Here is a 27,277-nt window from a genome sequence, read left to right as displayed (position 1 = left end):
AAGAAACCTCCTCGGTCACCCGGAGAGCGTCCTGCACGGAGAACTGAATAGGACGCCTGCACTGGAGTCCCCTCGAACTCTATGTGAAAACCCCTCACAGTTTGCAGAACCCATGCATCGTGCGTGATGGTCAACTACACATGAAAACATCGAGCCAAACACCCCTCTATGTCTTGTGGGGAAGAAGGGAGAACTCTCACTTGGGCTAGAGGCTGCAGCTCCTCCGCGGTATCCTCTCCCTTAACCCCTTTTTCCTCCAGTGGGGTAAAAGTTCCCAAACCTGGACTGGTCCTGGTAGTTTCCGGAGCCTCTCTGGCTGGTTTGGCGTTGTTGGCGACCGGCCGAGAGTCCCCGTCCTCGGCCGGTCCAGCGAAAAACACGGGGAAACACTTTTTTCATTGTGGACTGCACCCGGTCAAGCGAGGTGAAGGTGTTCACAAATTTACCGAGCTCCTTGACAAAGGGCTCGCCAAAGTGTCCGCCCTGGGCCACCGCGCCCGCCTCAGAATCCGCCAGGTCTCCCAGCTTCGGGTCAATCTTGATAAGAAGTGACCGGCAGCGTTCTGTGGACAGGGCACAATTTGCGTTGCCCATAAAAATCACAACTCGTTGTGCCCAGCCTGAAAGTATCTATTGGGAAATCATAGAACGGGACTCTTTGGCCTCTCCAGCCATATCCAAGATTTTCATAATCGGGCTCAGGGCATCCAGGAGTTTGTCCTGACAGGCCCTCCGGGATCTGTCTATTCCCTTTTTGGGGTCCCTAATAAACTTCTGGAGGAAGGTGCTCATCCGCAGATCAATCTCTGGTGTCAGAGCTACTTTCCAGTCCAGGGAGGGGAGAGGGCACTCCGCCCGCAAACAGTTGCGAGCTTCTTTTTCAAGGGGTAGCCGGATGTGAGCAGCCACATACGCCGCTACTTCATCAGCTGGCGTCCATTTAGAGGACTGTGGGTGGACTATATCGTTGGGGTCCAACATGTCTGCCGTGATGGGTGGCTCTTGGGACGTTCCTGGAGTTGGCTGAGGGGCCGGGACAGAAGGCATGGGAACCTGGTTGGGTGGCGGAGATGGTACTAGGACCGGGAGGGGGGGGAACCGTTGGTCGACTGGCCATAAAGGCCTGACGAAGGCGGTCAAAATCATCTCCGTCGATGCCGGCTTCGCGGGGACGCTTAGGAGGGGGGAGCCCAGAGAGTCCTGGGAAGGCAGGGGGGAGGGGGTGGCAATCTGCTGCGAAAGCTTAGAAAAAGCCTGCTCTATTTCTCGTGACAGCCTATCTTCTAAGGGGTAATTGGCTTGGTCTACCGCCTTGCAAATAGAGGTGTTTACTGCCTCATAGAAGGCGTCCCCCCAGGGCATGTCCGCGAGGGGGTCTTCCTCCTCTTGATACTCGTAATATCTGTCATAATATTCCATGACGCTACACAGCCAGTACAGCTGTAAGGGGAATGAGTGGGTTACCACAGGCCTGTCAACAGAGGCTATTTTGAATGAGGCTGGGTGACAGCCTGACAGTTATAATGCAGTAACTGCAAATCAAAGACTCCAAGCCCGGAGACAAAAGCTGGTGACAAAGATAAAAAACCCTCTAACACACAGGGTAATTTGGTCTGGACAAAGTCCCGTTTAAGTGTGAACCCTTAACATTACAAGACCTAAAGAGGTGTTCTACAGCTGTAAAAAGCTGCCAATACAGGCTCTGCCTTGCTATGCACTCGAGTCAAGGCACAGAGCGTGGGGCACAACAGTAGTGGTAAAAAGAGCTTTGGTACTGCAATACACCCTCCGGGCGTCCTCCTCAGACCAAGACTCCCGAACAGACGTGGGCGCGACATTTGAAACTCCCTGAAGAGAGTTCAAACGGCGCGCCGCGCCCGCACTGCCTCCTGCGTCCTCTAGAGGCGGGAGGATCGGGAACACCACCAGCACTCGGCTGCGTAGCTACGGGGAAACCGTAACCACGGCAAACTCCTCTCGCGCAGCACGCCCGCTGCGGGAGAGGAAGGCAAAACCACACACTGAAACGTGTAACGAAAAGCAAGACAAGCTCAAGGAAATACCACAACCCCGCTAATTAACCGCCTGACATGCAGCATAAATCTAAAATACAGTGCGGAGCAAAGAATAAACCGGCATGAAAGGCAGATAAAAGACAGTGTGAATAGCAGTACATCAAAAGAAATCACCACGTGTAGCGGCGCTTGTTAAATTAGAATGTCAATCACCACAACAAAGCTATTACACAAAATAAAGCCTGAAGGGTACTTATCTTGCTGCGTAGCAGCGAAGAAAGAGGAGGAGAGGACACTGTTGAAGGACTATGTTGGGCTGCCTGAGCCCTGATGGGACATTGGTGTTGGACCTATGATTGGTTGTTACCAGGTGTTTCTTGTTTGACTACATGTTCCAGTGCCATGGCTTCGAAGGCCTTTAGTCTTGGGGTGCGTCTAGAGGATATTCTCAACGCGGCGGACTGGTCTTCAGATTACACATTCAAGCGGTTTTATTTCAAACCGGTCTTGAGTGTGGCTCATTTGGTTGTGGGCAAGCTTTGAACAAGCATAATCCTCGCCTCCAGTCCTGACATAGAATGAAACATGTCCTAGCTAACGTAACGGAAAGTTTCAATTCTATTAAGGACTCGGAGGCAAGGATTATCCCGCCCTGGCTTCCTGGAGGAGACCCCTCCCCGTATGTCAGTAAGCAATAAAGTTAAGTCTGATTCTTATGAGTGTTCTTCTACTGTATTGTGCTTGATTTACTTCATTTTTTCCCAGTGCTTCCTCTGGTAATGTGTTTCCTCTTACCCTCAGGCTCGGATTCCAACAAACAAGACGCCTGAAGAGTGGAGAGTGACTGTCTACGCGCTCAGAAAGAGGAGGAGAGGACACTGTTGAAGGACTATTTTGGGCTGCCTGGGCCCTGATTGGAATTTGGTGTTGGACCTATGATTGGTTGTTACCAGGTGTTTCTTGTTTGACTACATGTTCCCGTTGTTCCATGGGAAATGTATTCTTTTGTACATCCTGGCTGCTATGCATTAAAGTGGAGAAAGAAGGCATAATCCTCGCCTCCAGTCCTGACATAGAATTCAATTGGCTGACTTCAACTTGGAGAACAATATTGCAGCTGTTAATACAGGGTGCGGTGACTCAGTCACTGCGCAAAGGAAAAACAAATAAAAGATGCCATAAAGGGGAAGGATGAGCTTTCTCCTGGTATCTTGGCTCAAGTTGGGGACCCAAAAGGGACCCCACCACACCGTGAATAAAAGTAAGTTTGCAGCACTTGGGGCTGGGTTTGCGGTCCCCATCGTGGTCCCTGAGATCTGCACATCCTGGTCAGGATTGTAAACCCACACCAAGCTTTGCGGCCAGGGACTGCAAAGCCATGCATCTGTGCTGGACCTTTCTCAAGGGTTTTTGGACCTGTAACAAGATTCTCTGACAGCACAGATGGCCCAAAATGTGAGGTCCACCATCCTATGAGGACTGCCACTACTCAGGGCTCTTCCAGTGATCTCCAAGAGCCTTTTCTCACAGCACTCCATTTAGGGAGACTTTTCCTGTTTATACTCTTTATTTGGCACTCTAAAGTCAAGTTATCGGTACCTGTAATGTGTTAGAAGATAATGTTAACCTAACATCCAAAGGTTACTGATTGCAAAGAAAGTGCAAAGCAGCAGCATGCTCAACACTCAGATATAATCAATATACTGTATGCACTGGTCTTCACAAGAGCTCTCCCCTTAAAAATACTTTCACACATTTCAGTAACATTCAGTGTATGAGACGCTGCAGTAGGGTACAAACCCACTGTGCTATCTTGCCTACATAAAAAGACTGACAAGGCATTTTATAAATCTATTAAATAAGAATGACTTTTATACTGCATGCATTTTGACCACTCTACATGCCATAAATGAGATCTATTATCCTTACAAAATTACTGGCACTCAATTTACTAACCTTGAAAGAATGAAACACTAAGCAGCCATGAGCATTGAACTAACATGTTTATCTTCCTGCACTGAGAACCACAACACTATTTTGTTAAGGAGAAGGTTGGTGCAAGTTGGTCTGTGAGGGTAAGTGATGGATGTGAATGAGAGAGATTAATTTAAAAATGAACATTCTAAGTATAAGGACGCTAGTGCACAGGCTCAACCAATCCTGTATATAAAACTTAGGCATCAACAAAGACATTCCTTGATGTCAGAGATATGGTCAAGTGCAGGGGGCACTGTTTGAGGGATCCAGTGCATAAGGAGAGAAGAAAAAGTTACTTAACGTCGGTACCAATATTCTGGTGGATACTATTTCTTCTTGCAGATTCCTCAGCTTATGACTATCCTCAAGGGACTGGACTGGATCAAGAAACTTTCCCCCTAAACTACTGCAATACAGCATCGCCAGACAGAACAATTTAGTCTCAAATGTGACTCTGCATGTCCAAGATGTAAAAACAATGGAGCCTATAAGGCACCAACCAGGATCAGGCCTGGTACTTTTTCTGTGTCCTTTTGAGGCCTGTGGAGATGAATGCAAGACCAACAGTACATCATATGAAGTGTGCATACCTTGGGATCTCATTAATCATGGCACTGACTCATCAAGGGAGGAGAAAGCAATTGGTGAAAAGATATAGCATCAACCAAATATATCGCTACTGAAGGTAACTTTTCTTCTGATAGACATTTCTTCCCGCACAACCCACAATTTATAAATGAGATTAAAAACCATACCCTCCCGGAGGTATGACTGAGTAACATTGATTCACCAAATAAGTAATGCAGCACGGCCCTGGTAAAGTGTCCAACGCTGAGCGGTGAAGCAGTAATTTTTAACAAAAGTATACAAAGATGACAACATGGCCGCCCAGCAGATGTCAACTACCAAAAAGTATCTGTGAGAGCAGTAGTAGCAGCAAGTGCACTGAGACAGTGGATGTGAATGACAGTCAGAGGGTCTTTCTTGGCCAAAGGATAGCAGATTTTAATATAAACCCAAAGAGAAATAGTGCACTTCAATATGGCTTTGCCATTCTTGGCTACAGCAAAGCTGATTATCTATTCTGTCCTGCATTGTGCCGTCAATGCAGTAAGACACTGCATGCATAGGGTCTAGTCCATGGAGCCTCATCTCCTTTTTAGTGGGATGAGGAGGATGGAAAAAGATGTAAGTGTCATGGCTGGCCCATGTGAAAGGCAGGTATCACTTGCAGTAAGATAGAACAGCAAGCATAAAGACACAGTTTAAGCAAAAAGCAAACTGTGAATGAGGTCCAAATTGTGAAGGCTTGCAGTTAACTGATTCTCCAGACCAAAGACAATGAAAAGACGATTTTCAGCATCAGAAGTCAAATAGAGCAACTATGCATCAGCTCAAAGGAAGATGCTATAAGGAACGTTAGCAAAAAGTTCAGATCCCATTGAGAAACAATTAAGGGAGTTGAAGGGTCCAAGGAGAGTAAACCTTCCAGAAATGAACAACAAGTGGCAACTTAAACAAACAAGGTTGATCAGTGAGGCCCATAAACCAGGCCAGGACTGTGGTAAAATCCTGCTTCCAGTCTCCTCGCCCCGCACACATCTTGGGATACTGGAAATATCTTGCCAACTCTCCTTGGCGTGGGGGGGCGTGGCCTGGAGCCGTCAATGGTGGACGTGTAGCTTGCCAGCTCCGTCCTATGCCCTATACACAAGCTGAATATCCTGCGTTCCCCTGCCTGCGACCCACCTGATTTGGACACAGGTTGTCTCCGGAGGCAAGCGGCGTGAGGCGGTGCAGCGTAGCCCCTCTGAAACGTCTTCTTTGCTGAGCTCCGGCGACGGACCCTGATGCGGCCTGCACACCGAAGCGAAGCCCCGGCCTAGAGTGATCGGCCTGGCCGGCCTGCCCACAGCCTCCTTCGCGGTCCAGTCGGGACCCGGACTTGGATCTCTGCCGAGCTACTGGCCGGAACCCGGAGTGCGGTACAGTGCTTACCCCCGCTGCGGCTCCGCTATTCCCTCTCCACTTGTCCACCTCATTGCGGACCGGCCGCACTGCTACACGGCCCCTCTGTGGCGCAGGAGCACCTCCGGACCTTCCCCCCGCCCGCCCACGAAACCGGCGGATCTCCACCGTCCCGCCACAGCAACGAGAACCATGGTGCGGGTGGCGCACACACTTTGCCGCCTACGCAGCGAGACCAGCTGCCTGCATCGCTGCACATTGCGGATCGGACAGGCATCGGTGACTTCCTGGCGCCATCTTGCCTTCACGTAGGGGCCTGGTGGAGACCCTTGGACCCTGGCAGACCCGCTCCACATACCCCAGAACCATCAGACTGAGGACCGGGAGCGGTCACACAACGCGGAGTGGCACATATTGCGGGCACGCTACCCACAAGTGCAAGGATCTGAGGTGGGATAGTGCGCCACACGCTTTGACTCCATACCACGGCGCTGCAGCCCTGTCCTTCGCCGCGCCTCCGCAAGCCACCACAGGCGTACTCTCCTGTGGTCTGGACCCTTCACCTCTTTTCCCTCACCACCTCTACGGAACCGGGGTCACACCTGCATGTGGAATCGTCGGCGGCGCACCGACTCACCCCCCGCTGACACCTAGCTGGGATAGACTGCACTGCCCCCGGCAGCCCTGGGGCCCTCGCTACGTCCGCCTCTACCTAGTGCGTAGTGGACCTCACGTACCCTCTGCCGGACTCTTCGGGGGACTGCGGCGGCCTGCTGCATCCACTGCAGCGCCACCCTGCTAACAAGAACAATGGGCAGAAACAGGGGCAAACCTCAGGACCAGGGCGCCCGAACGGATGTGCAGTCCACGTGCTCCGAAGACCCGCTGGCCTCCTCCAACGTGGATATCATCCCGCCGACTGGCAAGGGGTCGCAAGACGCCAAACTGGATCTGATCTTGAATGAAATACGCGCGACGCGCGAAGCACTAGAATCGCGCATAGACTCTATGGCAACTGGCCTATCCCTACTAAAGGCCGACCACAACAAGTTGGCGGATCGCGTGGCGGAGCAGAAAATAGCGCTGGACGACCTAATCCCGCAGCAGACGGAACACTCCACGAAATTAGAGAACGTAGAAAAGCAATTGAAGCAACTGTGGGGTAGAGTGGACAATGCAGAAGGACGGGCCCGCCGCAACAACGTCCGCATCCTAGGCATTCCGGAAAGGAGCGAGGGGAGAGACCCCACACAATTCGTGGAAGATTGGCTGAAGAAACTGGTGGGCCAGAGGGACCTCACCGCCCTCTACGGCCCCCACAACCAGGGGCACCCCCTCGCCCCCTGATCGCTCGTCTCCTCCACTTCCGAGACCGCGACACTGTCCTGCGGGCGGCCAGGGAGGAAGCGCCAATACGCTTCGAGGACAAGAATATATCGGTCTACCCTGATTTCACGCCCACTGTTCAGCGGGCCAGATCCAACTTCATGGGGGTGAAACGCAAGTTGCGGTACAGAAACATGAAATATGCCCTTTTGTTCCCTGCTCGGCTCAAAATCCTACATAACAACAAGTCCCATTTTTTCGACTCGCCTGAGGAGGCGGCAGAGTGGATGGAGGTCACCTTGACCCCACCGGCATCACAGGACCCATTCACCGACCACCACAGTGACACCCACAGGGGCTCGCCAGGCCGGCGAAACGACGCTCGCAGCCCCGGGCATCACTCGCCCCACAGCGCATCAGCGAGGACGCATCCTCCCGGACGCCAGACAGCAGGACACTCGTCATCATCCCCGCATCAACGTCTAACAGAGGAGGCACTGGCCGCCCACGACGCGGGAGCAACCGGAGACAGACTCACCGTCACCACCGACAACCACACCGAGGTGTCTGGTTCAGTTGACAGCTTGCAGCTCTTCCCGAAGATCACGGCCCAGATGGCAGAAGAGTTCTGAACCACGACGCGATGATCCTCTCAAGGTGGTAACGTATGACTAATCCCCTCCTTCACACGAAGTGGGTTGTATGTGTGGGGGCCCATTGTATCGTGGGCTGTCGTACCCACGCAGACAGTTCAGTGCCCATAGACGGAGGCCTACCACCCCCGGTATGCACACGAACTTGACTGAATTGTGCCCACGTTGGGCGCGACGGTTTGGCTCCTGGGTACGTTGTCTCAGGGACCTTTTTGTTCAGGGGTTATTTGGTTGCGAGACACTCTCACTTTCTAACAAAGCAGGACATATGGGGTTGCCCAGTTGTCACATATTACAGCGCCACACAGATGGGAATGGGACCTCTTAACATTTACCAATTGTGCACCTGGAATGTGCGTGGCATGGGATCAGTGCATAAACGGCACAGAATCCTGGCACAACTCAACCGAAGGGGGACACAGATTGCATGCTTGCAAGAGACACATTTGAACGCTGCAGAGGCGGTGAAATTGCGCAAGAAATGGAGAGGACAGCTCTTCGCTACCTCATATTCTGCATTCTCGAGGGGGGCGGCGATTTGGCTACGTGGCTCTATTCCCTTCCAGCTACTGGAGCAACGGATTGATCAGGAGGGCCGTTATGTCTTTGTGCGGGGACTGTTGGATGGGGAGGCGGTTGTCATAGGATGTGTGTATTCACCTAACACCAATCAGTCGGACTTCCTGTTTACTGTCAATGGGGTGCTTGCGGATTGGGCTGACCATTGCTGGATCATCGGGGGTGATTTCAATGCTGTACTTGATATCATGCTAGACAGATCGCATCCTCCCTTACAGGCTACCGAGAGCAGGAAACAGGCTGATGCGCTTGCGGGTTGGGCTGAGGGCTGGGATTTAGCAGATGGGTGGCGTAGCACGCACCCTATGGAAAGGGAATACACCTTTTTCTCCCCTCCCCACCAGCTCCACACCAGAATTGATCATGTCTTCTGCTCCCGTTCCCTCACAGCACTAATTGTCCAGGCCCAGCACATGGGGAAGACGCTCTCAGATCATAACCCCGTGGAAATCACTTGGCAGTGGGGTAGGCGACTGGCTCCCATCCCAACTTGGCGACTGTCTCCTGATCTCCTCGAGGACACGGTCTTCCGGTCGGCTCTGTCCGACACTATAGATACCTACTTCTCCACGAATGCGAACACGGCCAGCTCACGGCAGATAGAATGGGATACTTTCAAAGTCTGTCTTAGGGGGGCTGCCATGACTGTTAAGGTGGGGAGGAAGCGGGAGGTGATTGGCCAACTGAAGGAGGTAGAGGGTTCACTAGCGTCCCTAGAAAATGAGGCAGCGGGCACCAATGCTCCCTTTACACCACTGCAAGAGGCACATATTCGGCACGCGGAGCTACTTGAAGAATTGCGGCTTATAGACTACAGGGAGTACACAAACAGACAGCATACACAGGCCGACCGAGCCGGTCCCCTACTAGCCCGCCTCCTACGGGACTCCCCGATCAGCCACCCCATCCTGAGGGTTTTGGACCAATCTGGCCACCCGACTAGCACCCAAATAGGGATTAATACGGCGTTTAAGGATTATTACGCCACGCTGTATGGCCCCCCACAACCCTTATCGGAACCCGCACTTGCGGCCTTCATGGAGGGTTTGGCTCTCCCACAACTTACTGCCAACCAAACCAAAGACTTGAAGCGTACTATTTCAGTGGCAGAAATCAGACAAGCGATAAGAGCTCTCCCGAAGGGCAAGGCCCCTGGTACAGATGGCCTACCAGCGGAGTTCTACGCAACTTATATTGACCTCTTAGCCCCACGGTTACACACGGTTTATCTAGAAGCCCTGCGCACGACCTCACTACCGCAATCATCCATGCAGGCACTGATCACATCCCTACTGAAGCCGGCCAAAGATGGTCTGCAGATGGCCGATTACAGGCCCCTGTCCCTTCTCAATACCGATTCTAAAATATTGAGCAAGATACTGGCGACGAGACTCGTGCGGTATGTGCCTCAACTAGTCCATCCGGATCAATGCGGGTTTGTAACGGGCCGTAATACGGCCATGAACCTCAGGCGCTTGGCCCAACTCATGCTCATAGACAATATCGACGCAGGCTCCGAAGGATGCATTTCTCTAGACCTGAAACAAGCCTTCGATTCCTTAAGATGGGACTATATGTTTGCCACCCTGTCAAGCTTCGGGATACCGCCCGAATTTCTAGCTTGGGTCAGACTGCTATACACCATCCCCACGGCCCGGGTGCGCACCTCCAATCAAATTTCAGGCCCCATGGCCATTGCCAGGGGCACCAGGCAGGGCTGCCCGCTCTCCCCTCTCCTGTTCGTCCTTGCCCTCGAACCATTGCTCTGCAGACTCAGGTTGATGGCCCCCCGTTATGGCATACAACGGCATGGTACGGACCACATTGTATCTGCATACGCGGATGATATCATATTATATCTCCGTGACCTAGGGGATGACCTGAACCCAGTTTCCCAGGTCTTTGAGGATTTTAGGGAGATCTCTGGCCTCGCCATCAGCGAGTCTAAGTCCTACGGGTTCACCTTTGCAGCCGCAGGTGGGTCGACCCCCCTGCCTTTTGCCCCCCATACATTCCAGATGGCGGAAACCACCTTCAGAAACCTTGGAATACAGATATATAGGGAGGCTGGCATGATGATAGACGGCAATCTGGGGAAGGCCATTAGATCGCTGAAGTCACAAATTCAATTTTGGCTAACATTGCCGCTCTCGATACCCGGTAGAGTGGCAATATCCAAGATGGTGATGCTCCCCCGTCTTATCTACTACTTCACCAATCTGCCTTTCCAGATCCCGGCGGCAACGTTTAAGACCCTAGACTCCCTACTCACCGAACTTGTGTGAGGGCATGGCCGCAGACGCATAGGTCCGGCCAAATTGCAACTCCCCTCCAACTCCGGAGGCATGGGCGTACCGGACTTCAGGGCTTATAATTACGCATGTCAACTACAATGGCTAGCCTTCTGGGTGGCGGGCCGCAATCTTCATGAGATTGATATGTCGATGGATGACCATGCTAAGGGGAGAGTACACATTTTGCTCCTACCTGGCTCGGATCTACCTAGAAACGCTCCGCCTCTTCTCAAGCTGGCGATCACATATTGGCGGAAGGCGTTAAAGTACACGTCCCCCGGGACACCTTACGCCCCCACGGTTCCACTATTGGGCATGCCACTAGGCTCGGGCACACTCACGGCGACCCTACTGGAGCCCTGGCATGACGCAGGTGTGACACACGTAGGCGACCTGTTTGCGGAGGGTCACCTGTTATCTTTCGAAGACTTCAGAACCGCACAGGGCGTCCCCAGCGGCTCCTTTCTTCTGCACGCCGGACTCCGACACTACATCTCACGCATATGGTCGCCTGATGGGCGGGAACCTGTTACGAACCCCTTCGTCACAATGCTCTACCTCATGGGAACAGGCGGCCATCTGACCAGGTGGCTCACAACTAGCATCAAATCGGGGAGGGCACTTCCACTGACATCATTACGGGCGAAGTGGGAAGTAGACATTGGGAGGCCACTGCGAGACAAGGAGTGGGAGCGCATACTTCAGTTCCCTAGGACAGTAGCTAGGAACCCCAAATACAAATTCATTCAACTGATGTTACTGCATAGAGCCTACTTGACGCCGCACCGTCTACATGTGATGTTCCCTGCAACCAGGAGTAACTGCCCCCGATGCGACACAGACGACGCATCATTGGTACATATGCTATGGCAATGCCCTAAATTGGGGTATTTCTGGACCTCTGTCCACGCCTTACTCGAGACGGCTGGTGCCCTGCCCCGATCACCTACACTGGAACATACACTCCTGGGGCTGGGGCCACCGACACGCACCAGAACCGTGGCGACGCGCTTCTCGGATCTGGCCCTGTTGCTGGCGAAGCGTGCCATCATGATGAGATGGAAATCTTCTAAACCACCCAACCCTGACTTGTGGCGGGCAGAGGTAGTGCGCTGGGGTAAGGCTGTTGGCGAGGCGCTACAGAGGGAGGAGAGTAGGGGCCTCCGGAAAACTCCGATCTCACTGGAATGGTTTGACACTTTGGGGGTCTTTGAGGCTGGTAATGACGGAGATGAGGAGGATACTAGTGAATAGCCACTTGGAGTATTACTATCCCCCGAGCCACCTTCCCATACACGGCCACTGCCTACGGTGCACGGCGATGGGGTGCGTGTGACCCCGCCCCATCGGTCATAATGTCGCACAATACCTGTGTGTTAAACTCGAACTTACATTATGTATCAGAGCATTGCTGGTGACCCATATGTCGATATCTCAAATATGTGCTTGCCGAGAGAGTGTCGGGAGGGATTTCGTTGGGGTGGAGGGCGGGTTCGGGGATGAAAGGGGTTAGTTAGCTTGTTCTGGTTCATCGACATCATAAAGAAGAAAATCGAATTCACTATGTTTCTATATGTGCTCTGAGCAATCGCATGCATGTACCACCGTGATTAACAATGAGCTTGTATGTATGCAATGTATGCTGTTACTGCTCTTGAAACTATGCTAATAAACAGATTTAAAAAAAAAAACTCTCCTTGGCGTGACAAACGATCTATGTAATGTTATATTGTGTTATAAAACTAGTTTCTACAAACCTTGGTAGAGTAACTCAACTAAATTTCCAATTCCTCCTCATGGATGCCACTATTCATATCAGCGGCCCAAATACCGCTTAAGTTCTCAAAGTTTCCCTTGGACTCCACTACTTGTGACCGATATAATCTTGCAACTGGTTTCCTAATACTTCCCAACACTATCGGGGTCTGCAGTACTATATTTTTGTGTTGGTCCCAGTGTTCTCTCTACCCACATTGCAAGTACAACCCCAATTATTTTCCGGCAGTTGACAAAGTGACCTGTCGGCACATCCTGTTTATGTTAATTCTTAGAATAGCCAAACTGTTCCACGCCCTTACAGGTACCATAGTGTTCTGAACTCTGTCTCGCCCCATTAACAACGTTTGTCGTCCTTCCGTTCTGTGCTATCCAGTTTCTTTTTATGGGAATACTAAGGGCATATATAGCGGCTCAAATCAGCTACTCAGCTACTTATCCCAGCAGTAATAGGCAACTTTTGCTAGCAGCATTCTATTGGGTTTTTTTTAGCAAAGATTTTCAGCCTAATTAACAGAGTTAGCAACAGTTTTTCATCTAGCTAAGGCATAACTAGCATCAAGGCATGGTATTTCTGAGAACCATCTCTCCAGCCAGTGTAATGGCGCCGCATATATACTATAATTCAGTGTGTATTGACAACTACTTAAGGAATCAAGTTTAATCAGTGTTTCGGGCATAGCACTGGCCAGTAGTAAGTCCAGCCCACCTAACTTGTCTATTACAAGAACAAACCATCCTTCCTGACCTAATGTAGTCTCATTGGTGAAGAAAGAATCACCAGGTCATACCACCTTAGCGCTCATACGGAAAACTCAAAGTATAATTTACAAAATAGTGGACCTCGCCTTCTCTGCTTTGATTCAAGTCCTGCCTCCCCAGGTATCTCTTGCAGCAAAGCTATTTTTGCACTTCATCTTTTCACGTGCATATAGAAGTTAAATATTTTAATAAATGTATTCATGCCCCTAACATTTCAAGTCAGGAAGGCTTACTTACAATCTTGAAGCCATGACTGATTGCTCATATTACAGACTGATGTACTGATTGCCTTTTCGATCATGTGAGGGTAATTGTCTATTTTCTGTTCCCATACCACCATTGATATCCGTACATTAGCTCATTACAATCACAAATTTGCCCATCTTTCCTAGACGCGCTACAATGGATCCCCAAATGAAATCACCTAATGCTGAGGGAGGGTGAACATCAGCACCCCGTTCAGTAACAAAATGTAATGCTAAGGAAGTCTTTCAGCCTCCAACATGTCAAGATGGAACTCTATGCTTAACAGTTATCTTGCCGGCCACATCTTCATGTCGTCAGGAAGAATATATCTATAATCCAACAGAGTGTTCCAATCATTATGGTCGGATTACAGAACCCACACACCAGGGAAAGCTTGGGTCTAAAGAGTGGCGGTCTAATCAAAGTTGCTGCAAATTATCTGCTGAACTAGTGGCCACTTTTGGAAGCCTCTCATCCGCTCCCATTGGTTCATCTGACTCTGACTTGGATGATGCCATGTTTGATTGTGAGCCTGTGTAGCTTTGCACTGAGCATCTGTCTTGGCCAACAATCAATGCTGCGATCACCACCATCTGCCCTTCGAATGCCTCAATTCAAGTTTGTTTCTTGGGGTGCATCACCATCACATGGCATGAGCAGTCATGTGCTGGGAAATTGAGTATGTCCATCGCCATAGTCATCAACCAATGCCTTTTTTAGGCCTGAAAATATGTAGGTTTTACCATCTACCATCACATTCAACCATGCTGGGAACATGAGCATATATTTCAGTTCAAGCTTCCTCAATACCCTTTACCGGGATGAAGGTTGGCTGCTTCTGCAGTACCAAGGTGTATAGTCACAGAGCACCACCCTTGTTATGGTACGTTACGTGTATTTATAAAGTGCACCACAACCCGCAGAGGTATTCTGGTGCTGAACAGGTGTGTGTGCCTAGCCCAGCCTATAGTAGGTTGGTTACTTGAAACAGCAGGTGTTCAGCTTCTTGTGGAATGCAAGAAGAGAGGAGGAGGCTCTAATATGGAGTGGGAGGCAGTTCCATGGTTTAGGAGCGATGTAAGGGAACACTTGTCCTTCTGATTTAGTTTGATGTATGCATGGGATTTATCTGACTAGGAGTCCTGCAGACCAGGGCTGTCTGGGCGGTTGGTAGAAGGAGATATGACTGTTCAGATAGGTGGGACCTAAGTTGTGTATTGCCTTTAATGAGTGTGTGTAAGGGTTTGAAATGACAGAGTTTGTGTATCTGGAGCCAGTGGAGCTCCCTAATGGGTGGTGTGATGCGTGTACTGTGTGGAGGGTTGAGGATGAGTCTAGCTGCTGAGTTATGGATGATTTGTAGTCTTCCATTGATTTGCTTTGTTTACCGGTATAGAGTAGTTCAACTTGCTGGTGACTAGGCCTTGAGGGACACTTTTGTTTGTATCTCTTGAGAGCCAATTAAAGATCTTCCCCAGCATGTTCAGGGTGTGGAAGCAGGATGTAGTGATGGTGTTGACTTGTGCGGTCATGTGTAGTTTACAGTCAATGATTAATACGAGGTTCCTGACGTGGGTGCTGGGTGTGGGTCCGAGTCCAATGGTGAGGTGTTATTGCCGAAGATCAATACTTCTGTGTTGTTGATTTGGAGCTTGAGACATTAGGCTTTCATCCAGTTAGCGACTTCAGTCATGCAGGTGGTGAACTTGTTGCTTGTGTTGAGGGTCTTGTCTGAGAGGGAGAGTATGAATTGCATGTCGTAGGCATAGGAGAAATTTTTCATATCATGTGCATGGATGACATTGGCTAGAATGATCATCTATGCGTTGAAGAGGGTGGGGCTGAGGAATGAACCTTGAGTCAATCGGAAGATAGGTTTGTGGGCTTCCGAGGAGTAAGGTCACAGCATGTGTTCTACCCATTATGAAAGAGCAGATCTAGCGGAGACTGAGTCCTTGGACGGCAATCTCGTACAGGCACCTGAGGATGGTGTGGGACAATGAGGTCTGCTGCACCTCCTTTATCAAGGATCATGTGGATGTTGTCTGTGTCAGAGATGAGTACTGTTTCTGTATTGTGGTTGGGTCTGAATCTGAACTGAGTGGTGGGGAGGAGCTGGTGGTTGCTGAGGTGGTTGATGACGCATTGGTTGATTCGTTTCTCCAAGACCATTGCAGGGGATCACTTTTTCATTGTCAACATTGACATGGCCTGCTTGTCTAGAATGTTATAAAATCACGCCTCTAGCAGTACAGTTCAGGAACTTAGACACAACTGGTCAAAGGAGAGATCCTGCCAGAGAGGACTATGTGAGAATTCGGAGTATTCTTTCCACCGCAACGCAAGTTGACGATGCTTGGGGAGATACATCATGCACTGTTCCAAGCAGGCCACCATATTCTAGCACTCGAGGCTGCTGTGAGGCGTGTGCTGTGAGCGCCCTTATGTGGCCTCAGTCCTGTTTTCTAGAAAACCAACTATTTACTTGTTTCCGCAAAGTGTTGGTGTCTGAGTGTAATTCTACAAAAACACCTTTGGTTTACATTGCTGCGTGTGTCAATCTGCAATAATCCTCTCTTAGGAGGCCAGGTGCTCTAGTATACATAATGGAAATTATGAGCCTGCGCAGCTTTTTCTGCAAGACAATTTTTTTGTGAGGCTTTCCAGCACGCTTCAGTTAGTGATTTTTCTCTGTTGCTCATGGCAAGCAAATGTTAGGCCTCTGGACCTGATTTTTAGATTGGCACACAGTGTAGTGTTCATTGAGATAGTGGAGGACATTACCACCGCCATACCAAGGGTACTCTGCCTGTCAAATTTCAGAGACAACCCCCAGTCCTGCAGTTATCTCTGTACACTGAAATGAACTGATGTTGCATCAGTTTATTTCAGTGTACTAATAGTTTGGCGTACAGTTGACATTTATTTTGATGGGCGTACACCACACAGTTGACATTTTTTATTTTTTAATAAAACAAACTGCCTATATGGGGGGTTGTTGTTTTTTTCTAAACAAAAAAACAGATTACCCCTATATCCTGGAAGTTTTCTACCATAGTGCAGAGGTCATTATTGTGTTTTCTGTTCCTCAACGCCAGGTTTGTCTTGGCAACGACAGACTGGGAAGAAAAAGTAGTTACACCATCAACACTAAAGATGGTGGATGACGCAATGTACTTCCTTTAATGGCCCCTACTCCTTTGGGTCAGCGGAGGGAGTGTTCTGTCAATGGAACCAAAGGGGGCTCTCTCGACCGGATACTAAAGGGCCATCCATCTCCGCGGGTGAACCAAAGGTTTGGCAGGCAAGGTACGCAATTGTGTTTTTAAACTTTGGCTTTCCAATGGTGTTAAATTTGCAGGCCGCCTCTACTCCAAAACTTCAGGTTGCAAGTAACTGGCCAGTAACACCAATTAAGATTAACCCAAGCTCTTTGTACAGGTATTAGATCTTGCCTCTGACTCCTCAACTAAAGAAAAAATAAAGTCCAACAAGAGGCCCTTTCCCAGTCACAGCCCTGTAGGATTGTCCCAATCTCACTCCTTATCACCTGTGGGATCCGGTCTGCCCATTAATCTTCCACTTAAAAAATAGTAGATAAAAAATTAGATAGCGTTGGTCTTAAAACAGGGAATAGATGGCAATTTCATTATAAAAGTTTGCCACTGTATTCATTCCCATCAGCTGTCTTCCAATACCAGTCTTTTTATGCTATTTCTTTTTCCCTCTTGTTGTTAAACATATGAATTTTCAAGTGAGGGCGGTCCCAGAGTCACACTTTTCTTCCAACATTTAGAAGTCTATGGACATTATGGTACTTTATGGTTCATCTATCCACGATTCCTTATATTGGCTGCAGGACTTACTCCCCATCTCATCGTCTGCATCTTATTGGAGCCTGTGCCACATTTACAGATTAAGGGGTGGCGTACCTCCTTTCCAGGCGGTGGGGATTTCCTGGTCTCTACTACTTGAATCAAATAGCTTGGCTTCCCGTTTCCTAAAAGAAATGTCACATCAATAAATAGAAATCCCAACCCGAGGGGTCTTGCTCAAAGCCAGGACACCACATGCAGATGTTATGAAGGCAGGACATGGTTATCTTCTTATGGTATCTGTGACAGGGTTTGACCCTTTAATCTATGGTGGAGACATGTGATCTATTCACTGCTGAACGCTGAGAAATGTTAATGGTGAAGACCAACTTCGGACCAGTGTGAATGAGGCTCTGAAATTCAAGAACTAACACCAACGCATCTGTTGGTGCTTTATACACTTCAACGTCATGTTCATGGACAGGCTGATATTTGGCTTAGACCGCACTGCTGCACCTGGTGACGCCGGAGTGCTACTGTTGTGGAAATATATTTCTGATTTTATTCTGGGCCTTGAGGACATTTAGAAGGTAACAAATATACCGAGAGAAGAATTACTTGAAAGGATGGTGCAAAAGTTGCATCTGTATGATGAAGTAGATAAATAGACATTCCTACATGCTCAACGTGGCTTCAGGAATATCCCAACCAGTTCTGAATGCCTCTTACCAAATAAGCAGAATCACGGCCAGTGTAGATTCACACACTGGCTAGAGTGTAAAACATTTTGTTGAAAACTGAAATTACATTGTGTGGTTCTTACCTGTTGCTTTTGTTAAATGCAGGTTTGTAGTTACATTTCGAGCACACATATCCAAAAGATCATCTCCAACATCTAGAAACATTACAAATTATTTTATGTTCCATACACGCATCAAACACAAAACTATACATTTATTGGGTAATTATTTAACTTCATTATTTTCTACAAAAATCACTAACATGTATATTTATTCTGATTCAACAAAATGAAGAGATAAATAGATTTTTCTGCTAGTATGATATTAGCCAAATTTTAACAATGTTCTTTTTGAAAGTACACATGGCGTTCACATGTAATATTTGCTCTCTCAAATGTTGGAATAATATATATCACAAGTTGGGATCCTCAAAGATCAACAGAGTTTCTGATAAAATGTTTTAAGAAACTAGGGGCCCGATTAAGACTTTGGTGGAGGGAGTATTTCCGTCGGCTTGGAAGAGCAGTTTACTGCCGCCATGGCGAGGGTACTTCGCAAGCCCAGTGGACAACTTGTGCATTTCAGGGAATCATCATCACGGCGGTTCATGCAGATGCATTGAAAGTTTCACATGATGAAGCTGTACATCAAACTTTCAACATTGACTTTATTTTCAAAAACAAATTACCAAAACTTGATTTTCTTCTTGAAAATAAAAAAAGCAATGACCACTTCATCATGGGAGTTTACTTCCATGGCGTAGGGGTCATTTTGCAGTTTCCACTGCCCTTTAGCACCAGGTTTTACCTGGTGGACACGGACAGTGAAAACGTACCCTTTGTCTGCCTACTCTTAATAAGGCAGGTGGAGAAATAAAAAACCTCAGACGGCCCTTCCTCTGTAGGGCATATGTCACAGGTGGAGACATAGTAGTCTCCACAGTCGACACACTGAAGGTTTGATGGACACCAAGTGAGGATGGCAACCTTCAGTTTAGAGGAGATGATACACCATCTCTGTTGAAACGGAGAACCCTCTCCGCCAAACTTTATTCCTCACCCGAGGTGTAGGTAGGGACGTGGGTGCAAAGGAATCAAAACATTACTGGACACAAGGGGCTGCATAATTGTAATAATAATGTACATTTGCGAGAATCATCTTGTAATAAACTGAAAAGAGAATGAGACCAACTAGGGCGAGGTTATATAGGGGTTGTGCCCAAATGTATATTTGATAACAGCTGTGCTCAGGGGTGGGTGGCACACTTGTGAATGTGTCTGTATGTATATACTTCTGTATACATAGTCTATTTAGAGGCCCTATTTGTCTTTTAGCTTTTTTGTTTAATGGCAAAACAGTGGTGACTGTTCTGGCTAATTGGAACCATTTTCTAAGTTATGATTCAGAAGGGGTTACACTTGTGAGAATATTTTCTCTTATTTAGTGCTTTTTCATATTGAGGAATGTATTATAAGAAGTATTCAGCTTATAGCACACCTACATGGAGATATACAAATCTTTCTGAATATTTGAGAGATTTCTATGACAGTAACGCAGGATGACAATCGCCGGTGTGCAATTAATCAGGTCCGTGTGCTTCCATCTGCATGATGCTCTGCTCATTGGTGACATATCCCTATTGAGTCTGTCATGTGGTGTTTTTTCCACTCTCAATGGCATCTCTCAAAGGCCTTATTACTTTATTTTGGTGGAACCAAGAAGAAAGCTTTCCTGAAGGACAAATTTCTACCTTCATTATGAAGTACATGCGACTCTACCTCACCACCTATTGCTTTCTGGCAATTGTGGGCTAGGACAGCTCATGTGTTCCCTTTTAGTCTTACTTTTAACTGTAGCTGTATCCCCTCACCTTTCTGTTTGTAAGTTGTTGCGGCTACGTTATAGGCTATGGGGCTGCAGCAAAGCCGTCAACTTATTCTCTGCTTGTTTCAGTATCCACAATTTACTGGGTAGCCATCCCCTACCCAAAGTTGTTATTAATTTCTGTAGATGGCCATCGCAAGCACAAACTGGTTCTCGTGAGGACACACCACAACCAGGGACCCAAGTTCCAGCCAAGGGTCCAGCTTCAACATCAGTATTCAACCTCTCAGTCACTCTCCAAGCATGGGACTCTGCAAGCCTCCTTCCTGGTGCCTCCGCGACATCTGCCTACGTTCAAGGCATGCACATGTTGCACTGCTCTCTCCACCAATCCTCCTGCTTCGGTAGGAACTACCAATAGATTTCAGCCTGTCTCCTGCCATCTGTGTGCTGCACAAGCACACTCTTTATGAGCACCACAGCAGGGGTGTCACACATTCGGCAGCCCTATTCTTCAGATGTCTCTCCTCTTTATACTAGCAATCTCTTCTGTGGAATTTGTTTCTCATGGCTGCTTTGCTGCACCAGTCGGACTCCATAATGCCATGGTCATATTTACTTAGGGCATATTCTTCTTGTATGGTCAGTCACAGCTCCAGCTGCCAAAATTACCAGTCCTCTTTATACCTCAAAAAGGTGATGGTTCACCTTTACCTGGTGGAGATCTTTCACTCACTCTGTTTTAATTAGTCACACCCTCAAATCAGGTCCTCACAGTGCTAACTCTCACTCGGGGTATTCACCTTCCTTCTGCTATTAACGAAGAGCCAAAGCTGCCTTAATTAACTTTTATAGCTGGGCAAGAGTGGGGCAATAGAGATCTACATCATGGATTCAGGAAGGGACTTGGGACGGTGGAGCAGTGCTTGAACTCCTGATTGGGAAATACACCAGAGCAAAGAGAGGATCGCTCCACATGTGCTTTGCAGATCTTACAAGCGCATTAGATCTAGTTGACCATGCTTTACTGTGGCATACTTTAATCTGACGCACAGCTATACGAGTCTTCACGAACAGCTATATGAAAATCTTTTGCCAGGGGTGAGTATTGCCCCCCTTTTTATTGTCCTTGTTTATAAATGGAGTCGAGGATACACTGCGGTCTGTGAAGACTAATGCGCCGATTGTCGCTCAATTTCCATCCTCCTCTATGTCAACGACGCAGTACTCTTAGCAAGGACTGCGGTCAGATTGCAGGAATTAATGGATTCCTTTGCAATTTTTATGGATTTTAGAAAGTTAAAAATCGAAGAAGTCAAAGATATTTACAATGACCTGAGGGTAAACTCCCAAGTATGTAAAATCTTTTTATCTAGAAATAGTCCAGATAGCAAAGGTCAAATCTTAATGGTATTTAGGCATGGTGTGTTCAGCACCAGGCACTTGGGTGGACCATAGAGATAGGCTTAGATGAAAAGAGTTTGTGAGGGGTTGTTCGGATTCTCTAGTAAGCTTGGAAGCCGACCTATTCAAGAGATGGTTACCATCTATAAAGCCACGGTTCTTTCAGCAGAAACCTATGGTGGAGGCCTGTGGGAATATGCGACTAGCAACTCCTTGGAGGTCAAGGAACATAATATTCTAAGACGTCTGCTCTGCACCCCCTACACAGGGCTAATCCACCATTATGTATCGAAAAAAGGGTGGAATCATCTGGTTGACATTTTGTCATTAAATCCAATCTCCCTGTGGCACTCTTTAATGGCTGAACCTGAAAGCGAATATACAATCATACAGGACAGCCTTGTCATTAAATCCAATCTACCTGTGGCGCTCTTTATGGGCGAAACCTAAAACCGAATTTACAATCATATAGGACTGCCTAATTGTGGATTTTTCTTTAAAATACAATGGCTGTCTTCTATTAATAACACTATCAGAAACACTTTCAGCTTTCCTGGATTTGAAGAGCCGACCAAGATCCTAAAGCTAGAGAAGTCGACAAATAAGACTGCTCTATAAGACGCAGGGGCAAGAAACAGAGCCATTGCTGCTAGGAGAAACACACGGTAACAACATACTTGGCTTATAATTTTCCTGTAGGCTTTAACCTCATCTAACCTGGGTGACACGTTATCAAAACTGCTATGCCCTGACCAGGTTACGATTAAGCATGGTACACCATCTCATTTCATTGCCTAAACAAGCATTTACAATGCAATGGTCTTGTCTTTGTTAAAGTTAGAGCTACTGGCATTGCAAATGGTATTTTTTTCATTTTTCATTTTTTTAAAAACATAAATAAATGGTATTGTCATTTACAATGGGAATAGGTGATATTTAGAGAGTAGTAGAGAGTATTAGCAGACACAGAGCCCCGCGCACACAGAGCCCCCCCACACACACACACACACACACAGAGCCCCCCCCCCCACACACACACACACACACACAGAGAACAGAGGCAAGAAAAGAGAGCACAACAGGGAACAAAGGCAAGAAAAGAGAGCACAACCAGGGAACAGAGGCAAGAAAAAACGATCACAACCAGGGAACAGAGGCAAGAAAAAACGATCACAACCAGGGAAGAGAGGCAAGAAAAAACGATCACAACCAGGGAAGAGAGGCAAGAAAAACAATCACAACCAGGGAACAGAGGCAAGAAAAACGATCACAACCAGGGAACAGAGGCACACATCCACACCCAGAGAGCCACACACACACAGCCACACACACAGACACACACACACACACACAGCCACACACACACAGCCACAGCTACACACACACACACAGCCCCACATCTTCCATCCATTCACCCATCCATTCCTTGGTGTCAATAGGCCTCTCGGTCTCTAGCGGGAACCACTGCACCTGCTGCACTATTGATAGCTATACACATGCTGCAATGGGGGGCCAACGGAGGAGGATGACAACTGGGGTGTTCCTGTCTGTATTCCAATAACAGTAGACAAGGGCATTGTGATGGATTTGTGTAGTTATTCTCCAATAAGAGTGCACGAGGGCATTGTGATTGATTTGTGGAGTTAGTCACATGCAATCCATAAATAGACCTGTGGAACACAGACTGCTGCATCACACAACAGAATGCACACAGTGGTATAACAGCGAAACAAAGCATAACTTGTTGCAAAAAAAACAAAAAAACTGTGACGAGGGGGACCCGGACTCGGGCCCCCCTGGCCTGCCTATTCATGTGTCTCCTCTCTCTATGCAGCACACGGAGACGTGGAAAACCCCTGACATCATCGGATGCCGTCCCGTGTTGGACACGGAGGAACCCTACAGCTTTAAGTGGGCGGATCCGGATTTGGGACAAGCCCTCTATTCCACGGTAAAACACGTCCCTGAATCCACACAGGGGTGCGAGACACCCAGATGGTGGAGAAGGAGACTGGTGGCGAGAGAACGGAGCGGAGTGGTATTCGAGTGAGGAGAAGGAGCGGAGGACGGAGGAAGAGTTCAAGCAGGAAGATCGGAGGACGGAGGAAGAGTTCAAGCAGGAAGATCGGAGGAAGGAGGAAGAGTACAAGCAGGAAGATCGGAGGACGGAGGAAGAGTACAAGCAGGAAGATCGGAGGACAGCGGGACCGAGGGAGGAGACGACGAGGTCGGAGAAGGCAAGAGACCGAGACAGCGACTACCGCAACAAGCCAGGAGGCCAACGGGATAACGCATCGCCCAGCCACACTTCCCGAGAAGTGTGGCTAGACCAGGTACGGTCACGATTCAGCGGGTGGGCGGGCTGTAAATGGAACAAGCCTCCCTGAGGACACACCGACTCCCTCTGCATGTACCCCCCCTCACTTGGTTCTGACACTAGCCCTGGGTATTGAGTTGCACGTGTGTTATCCTCACCCCCTTTTCCTGTGTGCAAACACCACGTTAAGAACAGGCTGACTCAGGTTTACTATTTTTCCTTTGTCGGTACCGGGAGACCCTCGAGACGGCGGAGAGACGGCCTACAACTCCCAGGAGGCAGTGGGAACGGCGGCCGGGAGCAGGGAGAACCACGACGGAAGAGACAGACAACCCCCTTCCGTTCTACATGTGCCTGTCCAGAAACGAAGACTGTACAAAATAATAAAACCCTCTTTACCCAGAACACCGTTGTCAGCTAACCTTTTTGAAAGCCCTCCCGAAACCCCACAGGTGGTGGAGAATGTGGGCATAACAGAGGACACCATCAGGGACACAACGATGGAAGACATTCTACAGGCGCTCGTGAAGGGACAGGAGCAGTTGGGATGGGCGGTGGAACAACAACTCGCCGCCGCCCAATTGGACAGAGACACCTTTCGAAGCACTGTCGTGACACAGCTAGAGGGAATGCGTCCTACAGTCGACCCAGCCGGCATTCCGGTAAGAGAGAGCCGCCCACCGGCCACGCCCGCAGGGATTTCACTGCAGAAGTACGTCACCGGGGAAGATCCAGGCGCGTTTCTCACTAACTTCGAGAGGGTGGCAATGGCGTGTGGATGGCCCCTGGAGAAATGGCCATTTTTTCTTGCGCCCCTGTTGAGTGGCGAGGCTCAGGCGGCCTATCAAGTCGCCAATGGTAACGGACAGACCCCCTACGGACAAATCAATGTCATCATCCTAGACCATTTGGGGTTAGACGCGGAGGCATATCGAGTGCGCTTCCGTAAGGAAAGGGGGCAAGCCGGGGACAACCCGAAAACCTTGTTTTTCCGCTTAAAAACAGCAGCTGATAAGTGGCTCACCCCGACCACTAGTACCAAGGAGGAGATAATGGATAAAATTTATCTGGAGCAATTTCTTGAAGCCCTCCCCTTTGGGACACAGAGGTGGCTCCGACAACACTCCAATCTGTCAACCACCCAGGCAATGGAAATGGCGGCCACCTATGTCCGCGCACAGCCCCGTTTACATACGACGGAACTGGAGAAACCAGCCAGACCCGTCCCCAGGCCTGAATGTAGGATGAGAGCTCCCCCTGGGCTACCCATCCCCTTACCAAGACCTGTGGCGGCAGACAACCCCCCCTTCCGGGGTCCGCAGTGTTTCGACTGTGGAATGTGGGGACACATCGCATGCCTCTGCCCCCAAAAACGGCCCCAGGAAGAACCCATGGACGTCAGCTACTTGCCCAAGGCCGTCGTGTATTCAGCGGAGCTGGGCGGAGCCTATCACGTGAGTGTTAAGGTCAACGGTATGGTGGTCAGGGCTCTCCTGGATTCGGGCTGCAAGCAGTCAGTGATACAGGGTTGTTACGTGAAGCCCCTTCAGGTAATGTCAGACGCATTAGTGTTTATTAAATGTGTGCACGGAGACGTTAAGGAATACCCGGTAGCCTATCTCCCCATTGCAGTAGAGGGAAAGGATACTGTGGTTGTGAAGGTGGGGGTACTGAACTCCCTTTCTGAACACCTTATTTTAGGAACGGAAAATCCCCACTTCCTTGATCTATTCAAAGGCCTACTTCACCAGGATAGAGGGAACGATGAGATAGCTGTCCCTGCCCTGACTTCCCCTGATCCCTGGGAGGGTGATAGGAGCTTCCGCTTTGTGCAGGCCAACGATGCCAGTTTGTACAACGCCTGGGAACAAGCACACAGTGAGCAGAACAATCCCCAAACCCGATATCCGCGCTTTTTGATTAAAGAAGACCTCCTATACCGACAAGCCAAGCAGGATGATCCCATACAGCTGTTAGTGCCAACATGTATTCGGGAACAGATCATGTTTTACGCGCATACGCATTTACTTGCAGGTCACATCAGGAGTGAAAAGACCACTCAGAATGTGCTCAGAAGTTTCTACTGGCCAGGAATTTACCACGATATAAAATCACACTGTCAGACCTGCGACCTCTGTCAGAGGAAAAATACCCAGAGACCCCCAGCAGTACCACTTCAACCCCTGCCTATAATTGGAACCCCTTTTGAGAGGCTCGGCATGGATCTCATCGGACCATTACCACCAACAAGGAGAGGATACAAATATGCACTAGTCATAGTGGACTACGCCACACGTTTCCCTGAGGCATTTCCCCTGAAAACCCCCACATCCTGGAACATAGCGGATAAATTTATGGAACTATTCTCACGGGTCGGGTTTCCCAAGGAAATCCTCCCTGACCAGGGGACCCCGTTCATGTCGAGGGTCATGAAAGAAGTATGCCACCTGCTTGGGCTCCACCAAATTAAAACATCGGTGTATCATCCCCAGACGGATGGCCTGGTGGAGCGGTATAATGGAACATTAAAGGCAGTCCTGAAGAAAATGCTAACAGTGAATGACACCGATTGGGATTTGCTTCTTCCTCTGGCCCTATATGTCATCCGAGGCCAGAAGCAAAGCAGTCTAGGGTGCTCGTCATTTGAGATGCTGTACGGGAGACAACCCAGGAGTCTCTTGGACATGACTAAAGAAGTATGGGAGACTGAACAAACGGGAGAAACCAAAACCCTGTTGGAGTATAGCCAAAACCTAAAGAATAAACTGGGTAAAATACGCGAACTAGCCTTTGTCCACCTAGAAGAGAGTCAAAGAAAACAACAGGTTCATAATGATAAGGGGAAAAAGTGGAGACAACTCCTTGTAGGCGATTGGGCCCTTGTTCTCCTGCCCTTGCCCTCCAAGAAATTTCAGAACGAGTGGCAAGGCCCGTACGAAGTCACAGAGACAATTGGGAAGACCACCTATCGCTTGCGCCTGAGTGGGAGGAAAACCCAAATATTTCATATTAACCTTATGAAGAAGTGGCTGGGACCAAAACCGGCGGCTTCCAACCTGGCAACCCCGATTGAGAATACCATGGAGACCACGCTGGGTGAGCTGGTTATTAATGATGAGTTGTATCAAGTCGAGCAGGAAGGATTACAAAAGATCCTACACCCGTTTGAACCGATTTTTTCCAACCTCCCCGGAATGACCCGGCTCGCAGAACACCGGATAGAGACCCCTGTTGGCGTCACTGTCAAGCAACGCCCATACAGGATACCAGCTGCCAAGAGGGAAGCAATAGGGAGAGAAGTAGACGAGATGATCAAATTAGGAGTAATCTGACCATCCCGAAGCGAGTAGTCCTCACCCATAGTAATGGTGCCGAAGCCCGACGGCAGCAGCCGGTTCTGTATGGACTTCCGTGCTTTAAACGCAGTGTCCTCCTTCGACGCGTATCCCATTCCCCGGATCGATGAGCTCATTGAAAAGTTGGGGGACTCAAAGTACATCAGTACCCTAGACCTGACCAAAGGATACTGGCAGGTACATTTGAGGGAAGAGGACCGAAAGAAGACTGCCTTTGCCACACCA

The 27,277-nt window shown here is 48.8% G+C and overlaps 1 protein-coding gene across 2 annotated transcripts in view; it reads right to left on the bottom strand.

Moving 5' to 3' along the window:
* The window catches only part of METTL22 (methyltransferase 22, Kin17 lysine), a 243,238-nt gene that overhangs the window by 94,012 nt on the left and 121,949 nt on the right, over positions 1-27,277 (bottom strand). For both annotated transcript variants that reach the window (XM_086941264.1, XM_086941265.1), the window contains exon 6: positions 18,235-18,306. In XM_086941264.1, the coding sequence (XP_086797390.1) occupies positions 18,235-18,306 (72 nt within the window). The remainder of the gene's footprint in view (positions 1-18,234; positions 18,307-27,277) is intronic.

This window comes from Lissotriton vulgaris, chromosome 10, assembly GCF_964263255.1.
Source record: "Lissotriton vulgaris chromosome 10, aLisVul1.2, whole genome shotgun sequence".
Taxonomy (NCBI): Eukaryota; Metazoa; Chordata; class Amphibia; order Caudata; family Salamandridae; genus Lissotriton; species Lissotriton vulgaris.
Note: the sequence above shows the minus strand (reverse complement) of the source record. Positions and strands in the feature narration are given on the sequence as shown.